This window comes from Nicotiana tabacum, chromosome 12 (assembly GCF_000715075.1).
Source record: "Nicotiana tabacum cultivar K326 chromosome 12, ASM71507v2, whole genome shotgun sequence".
NCBI classification, from domain to species: Eukaryota; Viridiplantae; Streptophyta; class Magnoliopsida; order Solanales; family Solanaceae; genus Nicotiana; species Nicotiana tabacum.
Window position 1 is genome coordinate 42,178,528 of NC_134091.1, and position 13,805 is coordinate 42,192,332.

At 36.3% G+C, this 13,805-nt stretch overlaps 2 protein-coding genes across 3 annotated transcripts; one reads left to right on the top strand and one right to left on the bottom strand.

Annotated features, from left to right (window-relative positions):
* Window positions 1–1,674: 1,674 nt before the first annotated feature.
* LOC107809091 (polyadenylate-binding protein 3-like) lies at window positions 1,675–6,339 on the top strand. Its single transcript, XM_016633688.2, has 7 exons — window positions 1,675–2,145; window positions 2,709–3,484; window positions 3,575–3,652; window positions 3,747–3,836; window positions 4,767–5,057; window positions 5,553–5,756; window positions 5,864–6,339. Exons 1-7 carry the CDS (start codon window positions 1,836–1,838, stop codon window positions 6,086–6,088), a joined length of 1,974 nt encoding a protein of 657 aa, XP_016489174.1. The 5' UTR covers window positions 1,675–1,835; the 3' UTR covers window positions 6,089–6,339.
* A 379-nt stretch (window positions 6,340–6,718) lies between these two features.
* On the bottom strand, window positions 6,719–9,017 carry LOC107809092 (uncharacterized). Of its 2 annotated transcripts, none has more exons than XM_075227576.1 (4): window positions 8,786–9,017; window positions 8,415–8,706; window positions 8,198–8,341; window positions 6,719–7,290 (listed from the first exon to the last, which is right to left on the bottom strand). In XM_075227576.1, exons 1-4 carry the CDS (start codon window positions 8,834–8,836, stop codon window positions 6,884–6,886), a joined length of 894 nt encoding a protein of 297 aa, XP_075083677.1. In that variant the 5' UTR covers window positions 8,837–9,017; the 3' UTR covers window positions 6,719–6,883. The 2 variants fall into 2 exon arrangements, with proteins under 2 accessions (XP_075083677.1, XP_016489175.1); XM_016633689.2 differs by having other exon boundaries at window positions 6,721–7,290; window positions 8,198–8,347; window positions 8,786–9,014.
* Window positions 9,018–13,805: the final 4,788 nt, after the last annotated feature.

Below are 13,805 nucleotides of genomic sequence, written 5' to 3' on the forward strand. Positions count from 1 at the left end.
AGTTCAAAATCACCCAATGGAGCTAACGGAACCGACGAAACTCCATTCCAAAGTCGTCTTCACTCGGTCTAGGACCTTCAGTTTCCAAGTACTATTACTAAGATTAAAGGAATAATTTAACTATGTATAACTTGCAAAAATATTGTGAAAACTATTACTTCTTTGGTTGAAAATATTTATTTAGCCGATTGTATATAATCGCTATATAACTTAAAGTTGTTTGGTCCACAAAAATTTAATGCCTGCTAAATATTTTGAAAAAGGTTACTTTTATGGTTGAAAATATTTATTTAGCAAATTGTATATAACTAATATATAATTTAAAGTTTTTTAGTTAATTTTTATTTTGGATAGAGGCATAGTTATTACTGTTATTGTATTAAAAATACTTTATCAAACTTTTTGATTGCAAAAATTAAAAAAAAATCATTTCAAAATAAGATTAAGGATTTTTTCCTTCCGAAGAATTAGATTTCCTGGGCAATCTTTAACTTCAAAAGAAACTTCCTATTAGAAGGAAATAGGTCTTATTTTTTCTTAATTTATAACAGATGTAAGAATAACTATCGGTTCATCTAAATTTTAAATTATTAATGGTGATTATAATTTTATCTAGCATATATTGTAGCAAAAAATAATTAATTTTTCCAACACGGAATTATCTTTTGAAGAAAAAATACAGCTATTGAAGGGTATTTTATGTTTGTTGACTCAAGAATTTGTTAACTATAATTAGGGTAGTTTAAGTGCAGTTTCATTGTCTCTATATAGTTTCGGGAGAAAGCAAAAGTTTATGATATTAAGTTTATAGTATAGTTTTATTCAACGTAGAATAGAATGTAACTGACAAAAACCAAAAGGAATATTATTAATCTAATAAGGAAAGACTTATAAAAATAATTTTAATTGATTTTAAAATCTTAAATATTAGGAAAATAGTAAAATGACTATTTTATCTAATATAAAATTTATTTTTAAGGCTATTTTGGTCGCTTGACATTTTATTCATACTTTTATAATAATAAAGATATAGATAGAATAGATAAAAAAAAAAGGTATATTAGAAAGAGCAAATTAATCAAATCATAATTTATTTACATTAAAAATAAATACATTAGAATAATTGTTATAAGATATTAAAATAAGGAAAGCAACGGTTAAACCATGAAGAAGACTATCATGGAATTAAACGTAAGAGAAGATCTTAAATTATCCCTTATAAAAGGCGTATACAAAATTATAATAAAGAAAACTCTTTTGTTTCTTCTAGTACGAGAAATAAGAGACAATTAATTTTGAAATTAAATTTTAAATAAATTTATTCTATATTTGATTGGGTTAAAATAATAATATAATTAATTTTCGAATTAATTATTTTGAGATTATAATATTATTTTTATCTGTATAAGAGAGTGAAATAATAATTTTAAATAATTAATTTTAAGCCCTTTGACTCTTAAAATTGAAAAACGCCAACATACAACAATAATTAACTTTCTCGAAGCCGAAAAGCACGTGGAATACGAGAGAACTTCAGCACATGTCACTATTACCCACACGTGCGGCCCCACCCCAATCGCTGCCATATTACTAAGGAACCGGTTCTCAGTGGGCTCCACACTCTCCTCCATATATATACGCTCACGAGTCCCAATTTTTCTGCGCTGCGCCACCTCTCTCTCATCTTCTCCTCTTCATCCATTAACTCTTTCACTTCACAATTCAATCTCTCTCCCTCTCTATATTCAAGCACATTTCTCTCTCTGTATATATATAATAATAGTAATAATCTATTAAACGTGTTATTCGATATTGATCGGAGATAACCTCAAGTGATGGCGGCGACGGCGGTTCCGCCACCGGCTGTGCAAACTCAGGCGGAAACGACGGCGGTCGGAGCGACACCACCGCCGACTCCGCAGATGGCAATGGGAGGTGATGGTAACGGTAGTGGTGGTGTTGGTGTGACGACGAGTACGAACTATGCCCTGTACGTAGGGGATCTGGACACGTCAGTGGAAGAAGGACAACTATATGAGGTGTTTAACCACGTGGCACAAGTCGTGTCCGTTAGGGTTTGCAGGGATCAATCGGGCCGGTGCTCCCTCGGTTACGCTTACGTCAATTTCACTTCTCCACAAGATGGTTAGCCACTAGTATTGCTTCTTGTTGCAACACACACACACACACTGAATTGTTTATTTGCATGTCGGTTTATTTTTGCTTATACGACTTTTGCTTTGTTGATAAAGTTCTGGAATGATATTTTGACTGTAGTTTCAACTTTCAAGTGATTGTTACTGGTTTGATTACACTCATTGCTTTGAGTTTTCTTCCTTTTCTTTTTATTATTCTTTTGGGTTTTCGTAATTAAATATTTGACCACTTCTCGATTTATTGATATCGTAGATTTGTGTTGATACAATTCTATACTTCTGTTCCTTGTACTTTATGCTGTTTATTTTAACAAAATAATAAAGCTGTCAGCTTTTGTGTTTGCTGCTTTTAAGTGCTTCTCATTAATTTTGTTTGACTATTGTTTTCAAATCCCTTTCAAGTGGTAATTGCATTAAATTCTTCGCTAATTCATTAGTAGTCACAGCGAGCCTTTTCATCTTTGTTTGGTCAATTGAAATGTTTTTAAATTTTATTACGTAATATGGGCGTTAATGACCTTTTCCTTTTGTAATTTAATTTATTCATTGCAGCTGCTACTGCTAGGGAGTTATTAAATTTTACTCAGTTGAATGGAAAACCTATGAGGATAATGTTTTCTCATAGAGACCCTAGTCTGCGGAAGAGCGGATATGCAAATGTTTTCATTAAGAATCTGGACTCGTCAATTGATAACAAGGCGTTGTATGACACTTTTGCTGCCTTTGGAACGGTTCTTTCCTGCAAGGTAGCTGTTGATAGTAATGGTCAGTCAAAAGGATATGGATTTGTACAATTTGATCAGGACGAAGCTGCACACAATGCAATCAAGCGTCTAAATGGTATGTTGATAAATGATAAACAAGTCTATGTTGGCCACTTCATCCGTCGACAAGAAAGGAGTCAAGCAAATGCCTCTGATAAATTCACAAATGTGTATGTGAAAGACCTTCCTGAAACTACCACTGATGAGGATCTTAAGAAGCTTTTTGAGAAGTATGGAACCATCACCAGTGCTGTAGTTATGAAAGACAAAAATGGGAAGTCCAAGTGTTTTGGCTTCGTCAATTATGAGAGCTCGGATGCTGCAGCCTCTGCTGTTGAACAGTTGAATGGCAGTTCCTTCAAAGAAAAAGTTCTGTATGTAGGCAAGGCCCAGAAGAAATCAGAACGGGAAGCAGAACTGAAAGCCAAATTCGAACAAGAAAGAGCTAGTCGATTTGAGAAACTAAAAGGTGCTAACTTGTATTTAAAAAATCTCGATGACAGTGTGAATGATGAAAATCTGAAAGGGTTATTCTCGGAGTACGGAACCATAACGTCCTGCAAGGTATGTCCCCAACATATTAATTTTTTAAGTGCAAAACATCTATGGAAAAGCTTGTTTTAGTGTTATATATCAACTTGAAATTATTATTAGGTGATGCGCGACTCAAAAGGGGTGAGCAAGGGTTCTGGCTTTGTTGCCTTCTCCACCCCCGAGGAAGCTACACGAGCTGTGAGTTGTCCCAAATTATCTAGTCTACCTTGTGTTGCTCTCTTTTAAAGAGACAGAAACATGAAGGCATAAAATGTTTTTATTATTGTTTCAGTTGAACGAAATGAATGGCAAGTTGATAGGAAAGAAACCTTTATTTGTTGCTGCTGCCCAGCGCAAGGATGAAAGAAGGGCATGGCTACAGGTGATTGTACATTAGATTTTTTCTCCTAAGATGTAACTTTCACGTGAACAGCAAATAATATTGGTTCCTTGAAGAGGGAATCTATCTAAGCATGCTATGATGTCATATGCCTGAATGTATTAGTTATATAGTGCACGTTACTTGTGATCAAAGGTATAGCGTATTTGCACTGCTTACTATCATAACCAGTCGTTTTTTAATCTTTGGGACTGAGAACATTATCAGTTCACCAATAATATATCGTGCCTTTAATATGACAAATGAGGTTCTAGATGATAAAATGTTCTATGGTATTTGTGGACTACTTTTATAATATATCCATATAAAAAACAAAGAAAGTCATTCCTTTTGATAAGATCTGGATTCATGTAATGTAAATTCGAAGAACGAATGGGGCATCCCTCTTATAAATTTTCTTTGACAATGAACTGCCCTTTCAGAAACATGAGCTTTCTGTTGTAGTGAACAAAACCTTTGAGTGTCAAAGGAGCTTCCTGTGGTATTTTGGTTCCTTAGACTTACAAATAGAGATTCTCTAGTCCTTGGATGTTATTCTTCCTTAAAAGTTGTTCGCATATGATCATAGGGGGCGACAGTGTAGAAAGCATCCAACAGCGGCCTTTGAGTTTGAGGAGAAAAACCCCTCCTTCTGCCGAGGTCATACATCATACAACAGGCCCGAATTGAAGCCGAAGACCTATTCGAGGTCAAGGTCGATATTTTCAGGGTCATGTCTGGCCTTGATCCAGAAGGAGATTGGCTGGGACGGGGAGCTCGGGCCCTCGAGAATCCGCGTACCGCCACGGGAGAGCATTCCTTGGAGAAACTCCATACCCTTCTTTCGGATCTCGAATCGAGGGGAGTAAATTCCGAGTCCTTCTCTCAATTTAGGATGTGTGTTGGCTTAATTCAGTGTCTACCTGTCAGCAGGCACATTTTGCTCGGATGCGACCAGCTGGGGGGATGGCTCCTCCTCCTGGACCTATGCCTGGGTTTCACAATGGGGCACCTCGACTTGTTCCTCAGCAGGTCTACTTTGGTCAAGGTGCCCCAGGACTTATAGCACCTCAAGCCGCTGGATTTGGCTTCCAGCAACAACTCATGCCTGGACTTCGTCCAGGTGTTGGCCCGAATTTCCTCTTGCCCTATCAGCTTCAGCGTCAAGGACAACACGGACGTGTTGGTGGAAGGAGAGGAGGGAATTCTCAACAGCAGCAGCAGGTGCATATTCTTTCTTTCTATTAACTTTACGTGAAAGTACATCATTTTTATTCAGGATGTATTCCACTTTCTTGTCTTCTAAAGGAATATATTTTTCGAAAATTATGTATGAGTATATTTTAGTTGAATATCGACAATCACTTCTAATGTAAACAACAGTTCAAAGTGATATAAATTCTAACTTCTTGGCTGTGGTACTTAAGCATTGACACGTATTTGGTTATTTCCCTATTTCATTATTTCATAAAAGCTTTGAATAAAAAGACACTAATTTTATATGATAGGTTGCAAGTAAAAAACATTACTATCTTAAAACCTTTGGCATATGTGAATGAGTGACTTCTTTGGTTAGGTACGATTTTATCAAGAAATTGATGAGAAATCTTGAAAATAATAGCACAACTGTACAATCTTCAAACTGGCGTTCAGTTTCAATTACTAATTCAGTTCTTGAGGACAAAGTTGAGTTGTTAAAGCTTTGTTTGTTATATGCAGTGGAACTCCGGTAGATTCAATCCCAATGGACGAAATGGCAGGCATCCTAGCATCACTCAAGGTATAATGGAACCAATTATGCCAGCGCCATTTGATGCTTCTGCTATGACAACATCTGCGTTGGACATCCAACGCACTAACCCAGTTCCACCATCAACACTTGCTTCTTCTTTGGCCTTTGCTTCTCCAGAAGATCAGCATCGGGTACGTCCTTGGTTATAGCTTCACTGTGCCATGCTAACTTTCGTGTCAAACTTGAGCTGCTGTCTCTTCGTTTCCCAATGCTTTATCAGCTTAACTCTGAATTGCAGATGCTTGGAGAGCAGTTATTTCCACTTGTGGAATGCATTGAACGTGATCATGCTAGTAAAGTTACTGGGATGTTGCTTGAGATGGATCAAACTGAGGTGCTTCATCTCATCGAGTCCCCTGATGCGCTCAATAAGAAAGTTTCCGAGGCTATGGATGTTCTTCGCATAGCAAGGCCAGGTTCTAGTGTTGGTGACAAATTTGGATCTCTCACCCTGAATGGATGAAGCAAATTTTTAATGGTGGTGGCGTAGGGAATCTATTACCTAGTTCTTTTGTGGGGTGGCTCTGGGGTTTGGCTAAGGCAGTAAATGACATTCTCTATAGGCTTCTAACTTTAGCAAAGAGACCTTCTTGGAATGATAAACTAGGAATTTGTTTTGCTCTCCTAATCACATTTTTTATTATTTTATTTATTTATTTTTGGTTTTTAGGGCTTCCCCATTGAATTTTCTCCTTCGACATTATATTGCTTTGAGACTCATTGCAACTTATGGATTGTTTTGTTTGACTAAAATTGTTCTTTTAGCCTCTGCATTTGTAGCATTTAGCATAATTCCGACATTTATGCTGTCTCATGTGACAAGGACATGATCAATTTAGTTTATTTGATTGCTGTATTTGCTGTAGGTAGTTGAGATGCATAAACTTCGGATGGTGAGATCCGGAGGTCCTGGTAAGGTAAAAGTCCTTTGATCCTAAACATCCGTTCGTAAAAATATGGCATGGTTGACCCTTCTTTAGCTGGGTTTATTGGCATTTTGAATGTATTTTACTTCAAAGTCTTTTAGGCATTTCCTCGGCTCCTTTTCATGTCGAGAACTTGCTCAATGATGCTTTATATATCTAACTGTTCTAGCCAAATGGTACTTTTTTATGACAATCGCTTACGTTGAACTCTCAGTGAAAATATGTCAATTACAAGTCTTGCTGTCCACTTCGTTTAGTATTGTAAAAGCTAATCACTAAAACAAACGAAACTAGTTCCTTGAGCACAAATTTGTTATCAGCACATAATACGCTCATCTTAGACGAGTCGAGAGAAAATGAGGGTGGATTTCTTCGTCATCTAGTTTTTGATCCTTCAATGAGGTCCCAAAGGTATCATTGCTCCATTTGTTGACATCAGATGTGAATCCTCTCCCACTTGCGAACCGCAATTGACAATCATCTTCATCTACGTTTATGTACTCAGTCCATTTGGAAACTTTGTTGGCTGTCTTTGGCTGACTTCTCTCTGTTGACTTACCATAACCAAGATTTCTTTCATTCATAGAATTGTCATTGCCATATAGGTTGATGCTGTCATCCAATTTGCAAAGACTGTCTGTTGCAGGCTGAACAGACATGTCTGGTGGTACTCGTTTATTATCTCCCCACTTGGAGACCATCGATGTCATTGTTGCCTGACGTTTGCTTGGCTCCATACCTGCAAGTCAAAAAGCTCTAAGATGGTCACATTTTTTAACAAAGAACAGGCTTAGTGAAATTCCACAATGCAGTTTTCCAACAGTGAAGTTAGCCTCCCCAACCATCACCGTGACCACTCGAACAAGTAAACAGCTCGAAAGGGTGTTCAAGCTATTTTATCTGCTTCTTTGTTATCCCTTTTATTATACTAACACTGCCTCATCCTATGTGTACCTACCAACCTCAAGACTCTTCCTAAGTTGAGTTTCTCGACCCATTATTTTGTTTCAAGCTAACAAGGTCTTTGTAACTATGATTTACATGTTCATCTTCACTCTTACATACCAACCCAACGATGGCCTTTGCTTCTCTAGAAGGTCTTTACATTAGGATCTATACTCGAAGCTTTTAGACCTTTAACCATTGACAATTGCTCAGTATGTTCTCAACAACATAGTACAGTGCTTTTTACTAATCACTCCTCCCTCCCACCTCAGTATTTATGGTTAGGCACCAAAACAAGTGGCTAGAGGCGATCTAAGGCAAGTTCTGTCTCTGGGTTCAATTGAATTCATTGCTTTTGTCTCAAACTATATACATATACAAAAAATATGTATATTGAACCCACTGACTTTATACTCTGGACTTGCCTCTATAAGTCCATAAATATTAGCTGTGTTTTGTGCATTTTGATTGATGAGACACAGTAACACCAGACTTGGATTTCGAAAAATCCCAATACCTCACAGGATCGTAAAAACTACAATTCTCTGACTCCATAGGGTAGAACAAAAACTTTAGGAAACTATTGAGATTTAAACTGATTCGAACGTTGGGGGATTTGAGAGGAAAGGAGATGGGAGTTGGTAACGAAAACAATTGTGCTCGAAAGGAAAGAATTATATAAAAATTTCAGTAAACTAGACCTTGAGAAGTGCTTTGTTTTCTGGCATTCCGCTTTGAGAAAACTGGTCTGAAATGACCTTCAACAGCAGAGTACTTATTCAACTTAGGCTTCCTGAACAATTCTTTTGGCAACTCCGTCACAATCTTCGGCTCCATTACATCTCCTTGCACTTCCAAATCGAACAATCAAAACCAACAAACAAAAAAAAAGCACAATCCAGATAAAAATTAACCTACCTGAATCTTCATTGTTTTCAATTGCATTTTCTTCTGGATCGAGGTATTCAGTCCAATCAGTTCTCTTGTAACTTCTATGACTTTGATTCTGTTCTCCAATTTCTAGGGTTTCGGTTTCTTCCCTGCCTACCACGGGCAACTGATCCGTAAATTGACGAGACATGTTAAAATTCTGAACAAATAGGCGAACATCCTTGGCCTTGTACCCCTGGGCAAACACTTTCCGAACAGACTGTTTCTGATTACAAACAACGCAAGTCCATTTGTTGCTACTCTTCTTCTGCTGCTTCACCTGAAATATCTCTTGATATTCTCATTACGACGTTATTCTCTCTGTGTATGTGCAGAGAATGAACAGAAAGAGAAAATACCTGCATGGTGGAGCATTGACAGCACTGAACGGCGACGAACACCGTCGGCATCCTTCCGGCACCGGCGATTGGTTCCGTCGAAGGATTGGAGAATAGTGATAAACCGAACTGGCGGGGAAAAAAATGAGACTTTAAAATTTGAGCTTTGAAAAACGGGAAAAAAGAATTAGGCCCCCGCCTAAATATTTGGGTTCACTCACGGGGTGTGATATATTTTAACCTAACCGAGCTCAATCGATTACTCTGTTCTTAATAAAAGAGTTACGCTAGCTAGTAGTACTATTATATATGGAAATTTGAAAGTAAAATTATTTTTTAATTATTACTAAAGTTCTAAAGATAATTTTAATCTTTGTAGATACAGGCAGTACTAGGTACCTAATGGATAAAAAAAGGAAAAATCAACATCACCTTCTCTACAACAACAAAAAAACTCAGTATAATCTCTCAAGTGAGGTCAGAGAGGGCAGTATATATGCAGACCTTATCTCTATCTGGTGAAGGTAGAGAGGCTATTTCCGATAGATCATCGGGTCAAGAAAAGGTAAAAAAAGAAGCTGTTAGCAACAAACAATTACAATAATAGGGAAATACGATAACTAAAACGAACGAAATAACATGTATGAATAGAGATCTAAATATAAAATAAAATATAAGAATAATACTAATACTATTGGTAAGGAAAGGAGAGACTCTCGACTACCTATTAACCTTTTACCCTAATTCTCGATCTCCACACCTTCCTATCAACAGTCATGTCCCCAATAAACTGAAGATGTGTCATGTCCTGTCTAATCGCCATTATTTCGTTACCTAGCATAAAGCAATAAAATACGATAAAACATTATGAAATAGAATAGACACCTTATGTCTCAGAAAAAAAAAATATCCATATTAGGAGGATAAGCTTTGGAATAGATTTTTTATTTCACAAGTAAGATTTAAAACTTACGAAAAAATCCTTATATTCCTTAACAAAATAGTATCATTATAATAAATTAAATTTCATCTCAATAAAAAATATACATTTAATAAACTTAATGCTCGAGATATAAAATAAACTACTACTACTATTGTTGTAACGACCCGACGAGTCGTTTTGTGAATTGGTGTCCCGTTCAACGGTTTAAAGCACCGAGCAACTTCAAAATATGTATTATGACATGCGCGTGTGGTCGAGTTTGTTTTCGGAAGATTCGGAATTTAATTGAAAGAACAATTCTTATTTTTGAAGCTTAAGTAAAAAGAGTTGACCGGAGTTTGACTTTTGTGCAAACGACTCCGGAATGGAGTTTTGATGATTCCAATAGCTTCGTATGGTGATTTCAGACATAGGTGTATGTCCGGATTTGTATTTGGAAGTCCGTAGGACAATTTGACGCATTTTGGCAAAAGTTGGAAAATAAAATATTTTTGGAAAGTTTGAGTGGGAGTTGACTTTATTGATATCTGGGTTGGAATTCGATTCCGGAAATTGAAACAGCTCCATTATGTCATTTATGACTTGCATGCAAAATTTGAAGTCATTCCGGATTGATTTGATACGTTTCGGCACAAAATATAGAATTTGAAAATTTTCATAAACTTATAAGTTCGATTCGAGGTGCGATTCGTTGTTTCGGTGTTGTTTGATGTGATTTGAAGCCTCGACTAAGTCCGCATTATGTCATGGGGCTTGTTGGTATATTCGGACGGAGTCCCGAGTGGCTCGGGTGAGTTTCAGAGTGATTTCGGACCATTTCTAGGCCATTTTTAATTGCTGGTTTTGGGGTACAGCACTGTGTATCGCGAGAAATTTCTGATGCACATGACTGATTTTGGAAGCTTATATCTCACAATCTATAAGGAATTCAGAGATGATCTAAAAATAAAAGTTGTATCCCTTTGCGTCTAATTTCAGAAAAGTAAACCATTCATCATTTGGATATTTTTACATAAAGTTATGATCGATTTACTGAAGACTGGTACTGCAATCTTTTTGCCTGGCAGTGTGCATCGCAAGAAATTTCTACTGCACAAGGCTGATTTTGGAAGCTTATATATCGCAATCTATAAGGAATTTGGAGATGATTAAACCATGAAAGTCGTAGCCCTTTGATTCTAGTTTTCAGAAAGGTAAACCATTCATCATTTGGATATTTGTACAGAAAGTTATGATCGATTTACGGAATGATGGTACTACCTTTTGTTTTGGCTAGAAATAATGAGGCAAGTCGCATTTCACATATGCGACTTGCCTGGAAAGAAGCTTATATTCGGGAGTTAGCCATTTTTATTCATTCTCGACGATTTTAGAGCTCGAGAGAAGCGATTTTTGGGAGATTTTCAAGGAAAATATTGAGGTAAGAATTCCTAACTCAATTTTGGTTAAATTACTCGAATCCATTGTTATTTTTAACATTTAATTGGTGTTTTAAGTTGAAAAAATTGTGAAAATCCTTAAGGTTAAGATTGAGGATTTGAGGGCCGAGTTGTTATCGAAATTTAGTAGTTTTGATATGGTTGAACTCTTATCGGAATGAGTGTCCGGATTTCATAAAAATTATGTCGGGTTCCGAGAGGCGGGCCCGCGTTGACTTTCGGGTTGACTTTTTAATGTGAAATTTTAAGTCCACGTTATATTATCCGAAATTATTTCCGAAGAATTTTAATGAAGTTATATAATTTATTTGGCTAGATTTGAGCTATCCGGAGATTATTTCATACAAGAAGGCTATTTTGGAATATCGGCCTAACTCCGTAAAGGTAAGTATCTTGTCTAACCTTGAGTTGAGGAATTACCCCTTAGTCATTGAGTCTTATATAGAAATTGTGTGATTGAAAGTCGTGTACGCAAGGTGACGAGTACGTACTCGAGCTTATATGTGTAAATTTTATTGGTTTAAAGTCTTAGGCATTTTTATGTATTAAATTGGATAATTGTTGGCATTTATTAAATCCTCCATTTGCCATACCTCAAATCCTTGTTTGTCGAATTTATTTTTATGTGATAATTTGGTGTGATTGCCACTTTGATTTTTATGTGAATCCCGTATGTTTGTTGAGTTGACATTTCCTGAAAATAATTAATTAAATAAGTTTAAAAGGAGGCATTTGTATATTTATCTGAAATTTGGATTAAATAAGGTATTGTCATGTGCTGAGCTATTTTTCCATCCTTGTTATTGCTTTTGAGATTTTATATACATTGTGTGGAGCCTTGGGCTATTTGATGTGAAATTAATTGATTTCGTTGTACTTTTGGAAAGGTTATGGCCTACGGACAATTTGTAATTACGAATTGATTATGTGGTGTTGTTGTGATAATCTTCTGTGTAAATTGTTGTGTGATTTGGGTTACTATTGTACGGCGTATAAGGGTGACATTCCATTGTTAATATTATGCAGGTATAAGGGTGGCATTTCATTGTTGTTATGTGTGTTGGGATATTGTCTGGACGGAGTGATAAGGGAGGCTATTAAACTGAGCGATAAGAGAGGCTATTAAACGGAGAGATAAGGGAGACTATTATAGGAGTGATAAGGGTGGCTATTGATATTGTCAGGGCGAGGGATAAGGGTGACTATTGATATTGTCGGGGAAGAGGGATAAGGGTGGCTATTATATGGAGTGATACGAGTGGCTATATGAGATATAAGGGTGGCTATTATATGGTGTGATACAGATGGCTATAGGAGATATAAGAGTGGTTATTTTCAGGAATAATCTGTGATAATGTGGGATTATTGTGTTGGTGATTTTTATGTGATGTTGTGATTTATTTTATATCTTGTGCAACTTGTTTTGTTAATTCAGAAAATTTGATAACAGTTTAATACATGTTGAAATTGTGAGCATGTAGCTATTGCCGGGCAGATTATGTTATTGGCACGTGAGTTGTTTGTGCGGTTGTGATATGAAATGTGGGCACGAGGTGCCGTGGATATATAATGATTACGATATTGGCAAGTGAGTTATCTGTGCAGTTATAAAATGAGATGTGGGCACGAGTTGCCGCGAGTAAATGATGATTTTATAATTGGCACGTGAGTTATCCGTGCGGATCTTATATATTGATATTTTGGCATGTGAGTTGCCATGCAGTTGTGATAAAAATATGGGCACGAGGTGCCGTGGAAATATGAAAGTGAGCTGAGACCCGTATTTTTATGATTATGAAATGAGGTATCACAAGGTGACTTTTATTTGAAAGAATTATATTGAAGGATATTTATTTGAAACAATTGTATTCGGAAGATATTTATTTGAAGGGAGTATATTCGAAATATATTTATTTGAAAAACTTATAGGTGACAAATTTATATTTGAAGGACATGATTACTTGGTTGTACTTGTGTTCATTATTCGTTTGAGCAATATTTATAGTGTTCTTGTGGCCTTATTGTTTATATCCTTGATTGATTCTTGTTGTCATCATTGCTATTTGTTTCCTATTATTTTGTATGCTATATTGCACAGGTTATTAGATCAGTGAGTGTCTTGACTGTATCTCGTCACTACTCCACCGAGTTTAGTCTTGATACTTACTGAGTACCGACCGTGGTGTACTCATACTATACTTCTGTACATTTTTGTGCAGAGCCAGGTACTGGAGATATTGGACTCGAGCAGAGTTAATGTATTGATCGCAAGGATTCAAGATAGAGTTGCTTGGTCGTCGCAGTCCCTTGGAGTCTTTTCATTTTATTGTAATGTCAATTATTATTCGAACAGTATTGTATATTCGATCCTTGAAATCATTTCATGTATTCAGTTAGAGTTCGTGACTCAGTATTACTAGTCTTGGGAGGTTGTTTGAATATTTTCGCTGTTGGTTTTGACACTTGTATTGAATTCAAAAAGAAATGGCTTGAATTGTTATTATGACCGGCTTACTTAGTCTTAGAGACTAAGTACCATCACGACACTTGTGATGGTATTTTGGGTCGTGACAATTTTTTTAAGGAAGTAGGGAAGGGGAAAACATCAGTTAAAATCTTAAGATTGTATTTACTTATTAAAAATGTTGCAGATGATAGT

Bases quoted from the DNA above. Each gene is read 5' to 3' on its own strand.
- LOC107809092 (XM_016633689.2), bottom strand. From the start codon at position 8,836: ATGCCGACGGTGTTCGTCGCCGTTCAGTGCTGTCAATGCTCCACCATG. The intron at 8,707-8,785 runs GTATTTTCTCTT...GAGATATTTCAG, and splicing joins GTCAATGCTCCACCATGCAG to GTGAAGCAGCAGAAGAAGAG. The intron at 7,291-8,197 runs GTCTAGTTTACT...TTTGACTTGCAG, and splicing joins AAAACAAAGCACTTCTCAAG to GTATGGAGCCAAGCAAACGT.
- LOC107809091 (XM_016633688.2), top strand. From the start codon at position 1,836: ATGGCGGCGACGGCGGTTCCGCCACCGGCTGTGCAAACTCAGGCGGAA. The intron at 3,837-4,766 runs GTGATTGTACAT...ACCTGTCAGCAG, and splicing joins AAAGAAGGGCATGGCTACAG to GCACATTTTGCTCGGATGCG. The intron at 5,058-5,552 runs GTGCATATTCTT...TGTTATATGCAG, and splicing joins ATTCTCAACAGCAGCAGCAG to TGGAACTCCGGTAGATTCAA.